The sequence below is a fragment of the Phoca vitulina genome, unplaced genomic scaffold (assembly GCF_004348235.1).
Source record: "Phoca vitulina isolate PV1807 unplaced genomic scaffold, GSC_HSeal_1.0 scaffold30, whole genome shotgun sequence".
Taxonomy (NCBI): Eukaryota; Metazoa; Chordata; class Mammalia; order Carnivora; family Phocidae; genus Phoca; species Phoca vitulina.
In genome coordinates, this window is record NW_022589733.1 from 498360 (window position 1) to 511816 (window position 13457).

Here is a 13457-nt window from a genome sequence, read left to right on the forward strand (position 1 = left end):
TCCTCGATTGGCCCGCTTCTAGCAACTCAAGTCTCGCGTGTTTATTGGCTCTTGCCACTTATCGGTGGACGGACGGACCTGGGTGCCAGCCAGTCTCTCCACAGTGTGAGAGGGCAGAAAGGTGCAGAGTAGCAGGGTATCTCTTGGTGGTAGGAAGGAGTCAGCAGGAAGTAAAGGCATCGTTTGAGGAATTTGTCAAGACGGGAGAAATGGAAGGAGGGGGAGCAGGAGTGTTCACCGGCCCAGGAGTGTGCAGTGGTGGTGCGCATGAGCAAAGGGAAGACGAGGCTTGATTTGTGGAGCGAGCGCGACTTCTCGTCCCAACCAATCCAGATGCAGCAGAGGGGTGGGGCCTGGCCCTCACTGGCGGACGCGGCGTTTGCGCGCGGGTTTCGTCGCGTTGCAGCGGTTCGCGCGAGTTGTCTTCCGCGCCATGGAGTCTGGGCTGATCCGGCGTTTAGCGGCGCGCTTGGGTATTGCCGAGCCAGATGTGCTGAGGTGGGTCTGGCGGCGTACACCTCAGCGACCTTGGACTGTCCTCAGGCGAGACCCGCGTGTCGGGCGGCGGCGCCGAGTGAGAGGGGGACGCTGGAGCCGGGTGGCATTAGGCCCTATCTCAAGAACTTCCCAGCAGTGGGCTTATATCAACTGGCAAGACGGGGCGGTTGTAGACGTCCTTGGGAACAACTGGCTCTGTGGGATGCACGGTGGTGGGACGGGGAAAGTCGATCTTTGGTCGTTCCGCAGATACTTACTGAGGGTCTATTTACAGCGGTGAACCACACAGGCGGGGTGCAGACCTCCTTGGAGGTCACTGTATGACGGCGAGAACTAGGAGGAAAACGAAACCGTGGCGTGCCGAGTCGAGGGAGGGAGGAGCACAGAGCGCGCCCTGGCGGCTGCTTTTCATTAAAAACAACATCCTAGATATATGTTAACTAACTAGAATTTAAATAAAAATTTGAAAAAATAAATCTTAGAAAGGCCTCGGAAGGGCTGCCACTTGTGCTGAGACCCGATTGATAGAACGTGCCAGCCATGGGAAGATGTGGGAAGAGCGGCCCAAGCTGAGACAACAGCTTGTGCATAAGCCCTTTGCATAATCCAGGGTTAGAAATAAAGCTATTGTGGCTGAAGTGTGAAGAGCAAGACTAAGCCCAATGGCTTGCTGCTCAGTTAAGTGAGGGAAGGGAAGGAAAGCACTTGTTGAAAGAGTTGAAGTAAGACCTCCTGAACTCCGTCATCATTTAGAACAGCCGTTCTCAAAATGTGGTTCCTGGACCACCACCATCACTATCGTCTTGGCACTCGTTAAAAATGCAAATTCTTGGGTCCCACTTCAGGCCTACTGATCAGAAACTCTGAGGATAGGACCCAGCAATCTGTTTTCACAAGCCCCAAGGTGATTGTCTTGTACATTAAAGTTTGGTACCACTGATTTCAAGGAAGGGGTAAAAAGAACCCTGGTGTAACTGCCAGCGTCTCTGATAAGTTCATGTTTGTCCCAGTAATGGAAGGATGAAAGCAGGTGTTTTTTGTTGTAAGAAATTGAACTTACTTTTGCTTAAAAGTACTTGAGCACAGTGGAGTCTGAAGTCAGGGCTGGTTCTGTCTTAGAAAACATTGTCCCACAACTCCAAAGGATGTGCCTTTCATTCCCACCCCCACATAAACTTGCATGGGAGTTAGGCCCAGAATGAAATCCACTCTGCTGTATTCATTGTTTACCAAAGTGTTGAACAAACTTCTGGAAAAGAGTTTCAATGAGCATGTTGCCTTTATAACCAGGAAAGCAGAGGAGTACTTGCGACTGTCCCAGGTGAACTGTAATGGCCTATCTGCACATACCACAGAAACCAGCAATGCAGTCATGTGCCTGGACCTTGCAGCTGCCTGTATGAAGTGCCCCTTGGACAGAGTAAGTAGGTCACATTGAATGTCTAAATAATCCTCTACAACATTGAAACTTAATTGTACATTTTAATTTCTGGTTGGACTAGACTCAAAACTTTTGTGTTTTAGAATTTTCCTGGCTATTGTCATATATGATTATTCTAGATGAACTTTAAAATCATTTTTGTCGAGTTGCAGAAAATTCCCTTTACTATCTAGTTTCCTTGGCCACCTCTTTCTTTACTCAAGACCATCTTTTATGCCACTGCTAGCATCCTCCTGAAGTGCATGCTTTAAAACCAATGTGTGTTTTTCTTCTAGTGTCACAGTGGTTGAGCGCAGAAGCTAGGAGTCAGGAAGAGTTCAATGTTGAGACCAGATTTCAATACCACCAGTTACTAGCTCTGTGAGCTTCGTTTTCTCATTCATAAAGTGGGGATAAGAATATGCATTTCACTAGATTTTGAGGATTAAACCATATACTATATGTAACACACTTAACAGTACATATCATATAATGATGGTATTAAAAACACCATTAGCTCCCAATGGGTTGGCTCCCCATTACTGTCAAATTCTCCAGCTTCTCTTGAACACTAACCTCAAGCTACACTATTTACTTAACAGACCATTCACTTTAATGATTTACAGCTTTGTAAAGGCATTTTTTTTTACCTGCATTTCTTTTCTGACAAGCTTCTATTTGTCTTACATGACTCTGCCTTGTTGTTATAGCCTTTATGAAGCTTTCCTTGACTCTTCCAGGCAGTGTTGCTTTCCCTCAGTTGTTGATCCTCCTGTTTCCCAGTTTCCCTCTCTCCCTTTCCCCTCCACACACTCATCCTTCCCACCTCCACTCCCACTACTTCCCTCCTTCCTTTTCCCAGTGAATTACACATTGGCATTTTCCTTGAAAAACAGGTGACCATGTATGTGTCTCCTGTGTTTTTATTCACAGCTTGGCTATAGTAACACTTGTTGTTTTTTAAATTATCTGTGCTTATGCATGACTGTCTATTGTGAGCGCCTTGAGAGCAGTGCTCAGCTCTGCCTGACGTGATTACTGACTTTTGACTAAATGAAGCTAAACTTTTAGATAGAGCCACTTGCCACAGAATTAATTAATTTTGAAAAGTTGACTTACTAAACAAGTGTTTAAGGGCACCAATATATAGAATGATTATGATTATAATTTTTATGATTAGTGCATTTTTTTCTTTCAAAGGCTTATTTAATTAAACTTTCTGGTTTGAACAAGAAGATGTATCAGAGCTGTCTTAAATCTTTTGAGTGTTTACTGGGCCTGAAATCAAATATTGGAATAAGAGACCTAGCTGTACAGTTTAGCTGTACAGAAGCAGTGAACATGGCTTCAAAGATATTGCAAAGGTATGAAGCATAAAGAACCTTAATTGAAAATTTATACTGATACATAAAGCAGAATTATCTAATGTCCTGTTTTCAGTCTTAAAAAATAACTAATATGGTAAGGTGACATAATGCATTATCTTGTACATTTAAGTAGCTTACAAATTCTGATTTACATTTTCAGTCTCTTTGAAATAATATTTTTTAACAAATAATTCTGCAAATACTGCTTTCCCTTAGCTATGAATCCAGTCTTCCACAAACACAGCAGTTGGATCTCGACTTATCCAGGCCACTTTTCACCACTGCTGCATTACTGTCAGCATGCAAGTAAGTGTCCTTTTAACCTTGAGGAAAGTCCACAATTTACAAATAGATTTCTCATTCCCAAAGAGGGCTTCTAATTACAGTTTATTTCAACTCAGAGCATGTTTTCCCATATAAATAATATTAGAAATAGTGGCCGAGTGACCAGGTTCTGTTTATCCCACAATATAGCTGACAATTTGGAACTCCTATTGCCAGAAGTCTACTTGCCAAATGGCAGCTATATATATAAGCAGGGTATTCTGTTTTCAGGGTCCACCTTTTTTTTTTTTGGTTTTGTTTTGGTTTTTTTTAAGTTTTTTATTTTCTTTAGTAATCTATACACCCAATGTAAGGCTCGAACTCACAACCCCGAGATCAAGAGTCACATGCTCTTCATCTGAGCCAGCCAGGCACCCCCAGGCTCTACCTTTTTTAAGTGATGAAATCTGTCATTGAAACTGTGGTTTGTGATTTTTCCAGTCATATATTTTTTTAAAGTACTGATTGCAACTGTTTTTTCAAATAATTTACAAAACACCAATGATAAATGTTTACATCTGGATCTTAAAATTTGGGGTTATCTTTGTGCATACCGAAATGTTACCTTGGAATTATTAATAATTGTTATTTTTTTCTAAAGTTGTCTTGTTTTATCTTGCTGGAAAACTCCTTAATAAAATAAAAGGTAGGGGTGCCTGGGAGGCTCAGAGAGTTAAGCATCTGCCTTCAGCTCAGGTCACGATTCCAGGATCCTGGGATTGAGGCCCACATCCGGCTCCCTGCTCCGCAGGGAGCCTCCTTCTCCCTCTCCCTCTGCTTGCTGCTCCCCCCTGCTTGTGCTGTCTCTCTCTCTGTCAAATAAATAAATAAAATCTCTAAAAAAATAAAATAAAATGTAGTTGGCTCTTAAAGACTGGGTTTATTACTACCCAGCCTCTAATTTTGGTTGTTTAGCTCTATTAGCCACATACTTAGGAGTGATTAATTGGCATTCATAGAAAATGTCCCTTTGAGGGCGCCTGGGTGGCTCAGTTGGTTAAGCGGCTGCCTTCGGCTCAGGTCATGATCCTGGAGTCCCGGGATCGAGTCCCGCATCGGGCTCCCTGCTCGGCGGGGAGTCTGCTTCTCCCTCTGACCCCCCTCCCTCTCATGCTCTCTGTCTCTCATTCTCTCTCAAATAAATAAATAAATAAATCTTTAAAAAAAAAAAAGAAAAGAAAATGTCCCTTTGATTCAACAAAGATATGTGTATATAGAGAAGGAGTATGGCTGCTACTGGAAAAAACAATATTGACAAGTAACCCCACTTTTGAAACCAAATTACTCTGAGCAAAGAAAGGTTTGACTTGATCTATTATCCTAAATAAGAAGTCTGTTTTGTATATTTCATTAGTAGTTGTTGTGGAGTGGTAAGTAGTTCAGCAAATCATTAACATCTGAGATTCACTAAGAAAGAATTCTTTGAGGCATGAAGCACTAGAGCTTCAAGAGAAATGTCTTCTATGCGCCCCTTTTATTACATAGCAGATCTCATGTATATTTTGACTCAGTCCAATAAACAACTAAATAAATAGCTTTAAAAGACAAGTTTACATAGTTACAGCTAATAATATATGTTTGGAATAAAGGGAAAACTAAACAGTTGGGGACTCTTCATAAAGCATGGGTGGAAAAGAAATAAGTTAATAATTTGGTTGGCCAGAGGAGATAACTATATTGGTCTTAAAAACAGTAATTTGTCAAATTCTTTTGTAGGATTCTAAAGCTAAAGGTGGATAAAAATAAAATTGTAGCTACATCTGGTGTAAAAAAAGCCATATTTGATCGACTATGTAAACAATTAGAGAAGATTGGGCAGCAGGCTGATAGTGAGTATTCATTCCATATTTCAAGAATGTGTCATTTGAAAATGTAAGCCAGCTGGTAAAAGTCTTAATATTTTCAAACTTGCAAAATGGCTGCTTTCTGAATTCTGTATTTAATGTAAGACCAGGTAAGTTTTTAGTGAGAGATTTTTTTTGTTTTTCAAATAAAGTAGCTTAATAACCTTTAAAACACCTGTGACTGTATGACTCCATGCCTGAAAAAACAGATTCTCTGTTAACATGCTCCAATGTTAAATGCCAGCCTCCATATACATAAACTAGAATAGAAAAGATTCTTAAGTCTGACAAGAGAAACCAAGGAAGAGAAGGGCAAGATTATTTGCCTTCTCCTTATCCTTGTATTTGGTCAGTCAAGGTGTCTAATTTTTTTTTTTTTTTTTTTGGTGATCCAAAATAAGCCCAACTACAAAAATTGAGAATAGGAGAAAATTTAGCCCTCATGACACGTTTTTTTCCTTAAGGAGAGGCTGGAGATTCAGCTGCTCCACCACAGAAGAAAAAGAAGACAATGGCTGAACCTCTAGCAAAGGGTAAGGCGTACTAACACTGGACAGACTTTGAAATTAGTGCAATGGGATTAGGTGTACAGTGGGTTTCATGCAGTGACTAGTCCTGTGCTACTTGCCTGACAAGAGTCAGGTTTTAAATAAATCAAGACAATCATTTGATAAGACCAGTTTTCCAAGCAGTCATTTACAGAAGTTAACAGAAATACTATGTAAGTAAGAACACATCTAAAGCCAGACTGCTTAGGTTCAAATCCTACTTTACCACCCACTGGCTCCATAACTTAGGAAAGTCACTTAATTTCTGTAAGCCTCATTTCCTAATCTATAAAGTTGTGATTAATATTAGCACCCACTTCATAGAATTGTGGTGAGGGTTGAATGAGATGATGCTATTGAAGTGATTGGTGCAGTGCCTCGAAGCACAGGGTAAGTGCTTGATAAATGCTAACTACTTACAGGACGTTGTGGAGTGCTTGGGGTATAAGAGCAAAAACTGATGTGTTAGCTGCTGTTTCCACTTTTCATTTCAGCATGATAGTCCCTATTTTTAATTAACTAATTAGATCCTTCAAACAAGTTTACTTGTTTACTTGTCAGTATAAGAATTTTGAAACACTTTTGAAAATTTTCTCTTACAGAAACAGAGAAGGTCGTAGAAAGCTCACATAAACTGCAAAAAGATGACGATCTGACACAGGATTATGAAGAATGGAAAAGGAAAATTTTAGAAAATGCTGCCAAAGCACAAAAGGCTACAACAGAGTGATTGCAGCTTCTAGACTACCTTGGGTTGCAAACCAACAGTACATCTGCCACCTCAATGAAGATGTGAGAGCTTGTTTGAACTTTTATAACAAGGATCCTAAGGCTGTTGCCTTAATAGCAAAGAAGCGAGCACTGCGGCTGAGCTCTTGGCGGCAGGCTGGCTGGTGACATGGGCAACAAATTCATTAGGTCAGGCACAGTGCCTCGTTGGCATAGCCTTGGCTCCCCACAGGTATGCATTCCTACAAAATGGAATTGAAGCCATTTTGCTCTTTCATTTTAAGCAAAAGATAGTTTCCTGTCCTATCCAGAATATAAAATTCAGGCTGAATGGAGTCTTAAGGATTTTACTTGGGTTTTTATGTAAGTTTCATGGTTTGACTAAATCAGTGTATGGTACAGCCTAAATTAATAAATGTTATTTTTATATGCATTCAGGTTGTCCTTGTCATCAGTTTGGGAGTCATTGCTATTCCAAAAACTGTCTACTCTAGTAGAAAAAAGCCATATGCTGAACCATACTGCTCACCAGACCACAAACTCACTCTCAAATCAGACTTCCTGGGTTTAAGACCCTGCTCAACCACTTAACTACTTGTCAGACCTTGAGCAAATTAATTAACTTCTTTATGCCTCATCTATAAGTAGGACTAAGAATGGTGTCTACTTCATAGAATAATTTGGAGGTATGACTGAGCTGATACATGTAAAACATTTAGCACAGCACCTGGTATAAGTAAGTACTTAGCAAATGTTAGAATAGAGAGAGAAATTCACATATAAATGTCTCACGTAATGAATTACACACTAGCAGCATATTAAAAAGTCAGATGGACTGAGGGTTATTTTCTTTGAAATCCACATGCTGAAGAATGTAACCTTATTAAATACTCCTTGTTTTAAAACTATAGGAAAGGGCCTTTGTGGAAGATAAGTTGCTAGGGGCTCTGAGGCATCATGCCAGGCATGATTTTAACTAAAATTAAGAATACAGAGTCTAGGGGCGCCTGGGTGGCTCAGTCGTTAAGCGTCTGCCTTCGGCTCAGGTCATGATCCCAGGGTCCTGGGATCGAGCCCCGCATCGGGCTCCCTGCTCCGCGGGAAGCCTGCTTCTCCCTCTCCCCCTCCCCCTGCTTGTGTTCCCTCTCTCGCTGTGTCTCTCTGTCAAATAAATAAATAAAATCTTTAAAAAAAAAAAAAAAAAAAAAAGAATACATAGTCTAATTAAATATTTCCATAAAGAATGTAATAAAGAGACTACACCCAAATTTTAAAAACCTTCAGAATGGTATCAGTAATACTAGTGGTTGCATTTTATCTGCTATAAGTAAGGCATAATACCTGCTGCATAGGCCTGGAGTGCTGAAAGAGTGATTTCTCTTCTTCCCCTGACCTTTTTAATTCTAGATACTTAGCAGTTAAGGTGAAAGAAATACCACAATCAAAGGATCCCAACACAAGCTTAATATCCAGCAAGCCCTATGGTAGAGGGGAATGAACATGAGCTTTGAAAGCAATTACAGTGCATTTAAATTCTGACTCTGCCACTTCTACCTTATGGAAATTTCAAAACCTTAAAGAGCCTCAGTTTCCTCATTTATAAAATAGAGATATTTTCTACCTTGTGAGGATTAAAGGTAATATTTCTAAAGTACATGGCACTTAGAAGGCATTCACTAAACAGTAGCTCTTGTTATTACTTTGATCTAAAATGGATAAGTAAGTTTTTATTAAGATTTTATTTATTTGAGAAAGAGTGCAAGCGGTGGGGAGGGAGGTGGCAGGGGGAGGAGCTGAGGGATAGGGACAAGCAGACTCTGTGGATCCCTGAATGGGACCGGGTTAAATCCCACAACCCCGAGATCATGACCTGAGCTGAAATCAAGAGTCGGACGCTTAACCAACTGAGCCACCCAAGCGCCCCTTTTCCTCATTTATTTTAAGAAAGTGTATAATTTTTTTATTTGGTGCCAGGATTTAGATTTCTGGCTTTGGGCCAAAGCAATCTACTCATTACCAAGTAAAATTGGGCACATTCACTTTTTTTTTTTAATTGTAAAATGCACCTAACATAAAATTTGCCATCTTAACCATTTTTAAGTGTACAGTTCAGTAGTGTTAAGTACATTCATATTGTTATGCAACCAATCTCTGGAGCTCTTTCATCTTGCATAGCTGACTGCAGCCATTAAACAACTCTCTGTACCTCCCTCCCCCAGCCCCTGGGAATTACCATACTGTTTATGTCTGAATTTGTCTATTCTAGATAGGTACCTCATATGAATGGAATCATACAGTATTTGTCTTTTTTGAGTGGCTTATTCACTTAGCATTATTCCTTGAGGTTCATTCTTGTAGCATGTGTCAGAATTCCCTTCCTTTTTAAGGCTGAATAGTAGTCCATTGTATAGATATACCACATTTTGTTTATCCATTCATCTGTAAGTGGACATTTGGGTTGCTTCCACCTTTTGGCTCTTCCACCTGAATAATGCTGCTATGAACATGGGTGTACAATATCTCTTTGAGACCGAGCTTTCAATTCTTTTGGATGGATATATACTCAGAAGTGGGATTGCTGGATCATGTGCTAATGCTCTTTTTAAATTTTTGAGGAACCATCACACTGTTTTCCATAGGGGCTACACTATATTATATTCCCACCAACAGTACCCAAGAGTTCAATTTCTCCACATCTTTGCCAACACTTATTTTCTGAACACTTTTTATTTTCTGGTTTTTTTATTCTAATGGGTATGAGGTGGTATCTCATTTTGATCTTTACTTGCATTTCTGCAATGATTAATGAGCATTTTTTCATGTGCTGCTGGCCATTTGTTTATCATCTATAGAAAAATGCCTACCCAAGTCTTCTGCCCATTTTTGAATCAGGTTTATTTTTTTGTTGCTGAATTGTAGGAATTCTTTATATAGTCTAGATAATAACCTCTTAGCAGATCCATGATTTGCAAATATTTTCTCCCACTTCTTAGATTGCCTTTTCACTGTTGATTCCATGTGAGTAAATAGAAGTTATGTTTGTGACTTTTTTTCCCCTTTATGCCTTAAAAGCGGGTGATGGTAATTATTTTGATTATCTGAAACATAGTTATTTCTTATGTGGTTATTTCTTAAGTTAATTGGGGTGGGGGGTGGGGATTGCCTTAAAGCAATTCTTTCGACAACAATTTTCCACCACATTTCCATTCCCAGTGATGGATGCTTACTACCCAGTGAGTATGTTTCAGAACTACTGTAAAGACTTTGTGGAAACTCAGTTAACATCACCTCATGGTGTTCATTTAACTGATTTAAAAACTTTTTATATGAAAATTTTCAAATGTGTAGAACAGTATAATGAAACCCTGTACCAATCACTCAGACCCAATAGTTAACAAAGATTTTGCCACATTTGTTTAACTGTATTCATTTTTCCTGAAGCCATATAACCTACATTATAACCACATTGCCATTATCATAACTCACAAAATTAATAGAAATTCTATGCATTATTTTTTTAAGATTTATTTATTTTAGAGAGAGAGCATGAGCGGGAGGGGCAAAGGGAGAGGGAGAGAGAATCTCAAGCAGACTCCGTGCTGAGTGTGAAGCCTGACACAGGGCTCCGTCCCAGGACCCTGAGATCATGACCCGAACAGAAACCAAGAGTCGGACACTTAACTGACTGTGCCACGCAGGTACCCCTAAAGTTCTATGTATTATTAAATATGCAATTTAACATTTTATTTCCCTGGAGGGCTCTAAAATATTCTTTTATTGTTTGTTTGCTCAAATCAAGGTCAAAACAATGTCCACATGACATTGTGTTGCTGATTTTTTATTATAAAAGCAATAGATGCTCATTGTAAAAAAAAAAATTTTAATTATTCAGAAAGTTATAAAGTGAAAAGTGGAATTCCCCCTCTCCCCATCACCCACACTCCACACCCTACTGTTAAGTTTCTTTCATATCCTAGAAAATTTTAATGCGTGTATAAGCATATGTCTCTCCACAAATGGGATGATGCTATATATATGTTCTATAATTTTCCTGTAATAAAAGGTGGCTCTCAGTACATCTAGATCTGTTTAACAGCTACAAGGTATTTCCGTATATGGATGTGGCAAAATTTATTTAACTAAATTCATACTGCTAGGCACATGAGGTTGTTTTCATTCAGCCATTAGCAAGAGTGCTACAGTAAACATTTTGCATAAAACTGTCCACTTGTTCAAGTATTGCTGAGGGATAAATTTCTAGAAAGGAAATTGCAGGGTAAAAGTGTGGGTATGACTTTTATTTAGATACAGACCCATCAAAAGTGGAAGAATTCCATTTTCCCCACAAGCACACCAATCTAACAGGTAAAAAAAAGTGGGTCCTGACTACCTTTTAGAGTTTCTCTGCTCAGCAGTTTCCAAAGACTATTCATTCAAATGAAAAATCCATTAGAAATAGTTGATGCCAGCACAGTTGTAATCTAAAAATACCAGCAAAGTAGAGAACTGAAAATACCCAAAAATTTAAAGCTTTAAATAAGTTCCCTTGAATTTCAGATAAGGGAGGCTAAAATCATACTACCTCTCACTTGTGTGGGCTTGACCTAAACAAAGCTCTCCTGAGGGGACTCTAGGTAAAGAATAATAGCATACAGGGGAAAAATAAAACAAAATCTGATAGGTAAAGGATTCTCTCTATACCCGCCCTGTCCAATGTAGAAGCCACTAACCACATGTGGCTATTAAGCACTGAAAATGTGGCTAATGCAACTGTAAGACTGAATTCCTATTTTTATTTAAGTTAAATGTAAAAATGGATATCTAATTATTAGAAAACATTTGAGGTGTTTCAAACAACTTGAGTATGTGAGTATATTTTTCCACAGTAAGTTCCATGAAATCTAAATACAAACTAAGCATGTCTGATGAAAACCTCGTATCTGAATTGAAATGTATTTTAAGTGTAAAATACATATCAGATTTTGGAGATTTGTGTGAAAAAAAATATAAATAGTTTTTATGATGATTACAAATTGAAGTGTTTTTGATCTTATTGTTAAATTATTAAAATTAATTTCACCAGGTTTTTTTTAGAGGGGCTATTAGAAATTTTAAAATTATGTATATGGCTCATATAATATTTCTATCACTGCTGCTTTAGATCAAGATAGCTAACTACATTTTTCTGGGGAGAAGATTCATAGCATTCCCAAGAGTCTGAAGCCCCAAAGGAGGACACGGTACCTGACAGAATTATAAGGTCACCTCTCTGGCTCCTTCTGGAGGCTGCCCTCATAAAACCTTTTCGGAGAAGAAATTTGTTTTAAAATAAGGCATTTTACCAAATCACTGTACTCTCCCATGAAAGGGAGGTTTTCAGCACCTATCTCTTCTGATGTTCATCCCCTGGCTGGCCAGCTTGGAGCAGGCCTTACATACGCCGGTACTGAAAAATCTTAGTTCTCGACAAGAGTTAGCCTTCCAGAGAAAAGTTACAGCGTGAGAACTGCAGCAGCAGGATTCACCTCGCCACCTTCTGCCTCCCTCCCCACACCCACGTCCTCTGCCAAAAAAAGCAGGCTCTTTATTTGAACAAAAATCCTGAAAGGCTGTGAAACTGTTGCACGGCTAATTAAAAACTAAAAGTAAAAACCAAAAAACTAAGCTAAAAGTAATTAAAACTGCTGACCCGAGAAGTTCATGGGGATAGCACAAAAATCAGGTTAGAAGCAAGGAAATTAAAAGCATTCTTTACTTTCAAATAATAAAATACTTCTTGTTAGTCATTTTATAAGTTAAATGACAACACTGAGAGTGGTATATCCTTAACAAAGCAGTAGCAGAGCATTTTATTGTCTCGTGATGTACCATTTGTGTTTCTCTCAGAAAGCTGAACATCGTTACACTCTTATCTTTTACATATTGCATATCAGTTCCAGACTTACTAGACCATAAGTTCGTAACTGAGGAAGGGAGGCCAGGAGTGAGACTACCAATGCCAGGACAGGGCCAATTAGGAGAGGGTGGAGGTGTGTATAGATTTAAAAAGCACATTCAAAATAATCATTGTTCTGATTTAGCCAGGATAGGTGGTATATTTTGAAGTTTCAAAGAATATTAAAGGATGCATGGTTTGAGTCTCAAAAGGGAGCACAAGTGAAAACAAGTTTGAGGATCATGGCCCTAAGTCCACGTTGCTTTCCACGAGAGCAGGGTAGTACAGTAAAATGTCAGCTCACACTTGAGCAAATCAAAATTCTAAGAATTCTTTGTACTGGAGGGCATAACACTGAATAACATGACCCTGTGTAATAGTCTACTAAGTTCTTTAATCAGAGTAAGTTTGGACTTTAAATTTGACATATACAAAGTAGAAGCTTTCCTACCTACCTAAAGCATGCCTACGCTTATCACCCAAAGTAGGTATACTTGAAAAGTAAACACAGCATTTCAACTTAGTATGATCTTGTAAGGCAGAAAAAAGTCTGTAGGTCACTTTCCTTACAGCCACTTTTCATCCACAAGGAAGGCAAGAGCCATAACCTTTCTCTACAAAATAAGTGGAATCAATGTTAGTACAAGACTGGATTGTTAAAAATCTTGAGTCATCACTTCATCACCATCTGGGCCCATGGGAGCAGCAGAGTTGAGAATTAGGGACAAGTTGGAAATTTCCTTAGCCTGTTGGCAGCAGTCACCACGTAGAAATGTTTCTTGATGTTAAGGA

General features: G+C 39.2%; 2 protein-coding genes across 5 annotated transcripts in view; one reads left to right on the top strand and one right to left on the bottom strand.

The window, feature by feature from the left end:
• Window positions 1-53: 53 nt before the first annotated feature.
• Window positions 54-7690, top strand: ORC6 (origin recognition complex subunit 6). Its single transcript, XM_032424297.1, has 7 exons — window positions 54-498; window positions 1789-1918; window positions 3119-3282; window positions 3502-3591; window positions 5326-5438; window positions 5918-5986; window positions 6604-7690. Exons 1-7 carry the CDS (start codon window positions 434-436, stop codon window positions 6729-6731), a joined length of 759 nt encoding a protein of 252 aa, XP_032280188.1. The 5' UTR covers window positions 54-433; the 3' UTR covers window positions 6732-7690.
• A 4862-nt stretch (window positions 7691-12552) lies between these two features.
• The window catches only part of MYLK3 (myosin light chain kinase 3), a 50311-nt gene continuing 49406 nt past the window's right edge, over window positions 12553-13457 (bottom strand). For all 4 annotated transcript variants that reach the window (XM_032424264.1, XM_032424263.1, XM_032424265.1 and 1 more), the window contains one exon: window positions 12553-13443. In XM_032424264.1, the coding sequence (XP_032280155.1) occupies window positions 13384-13443 (60 nt within the window). In that variant the 3' untranslated portion in view covers window positions 12553-13383. The remainder of the gene's footprint in view (window positions 13444-13457) is intronic.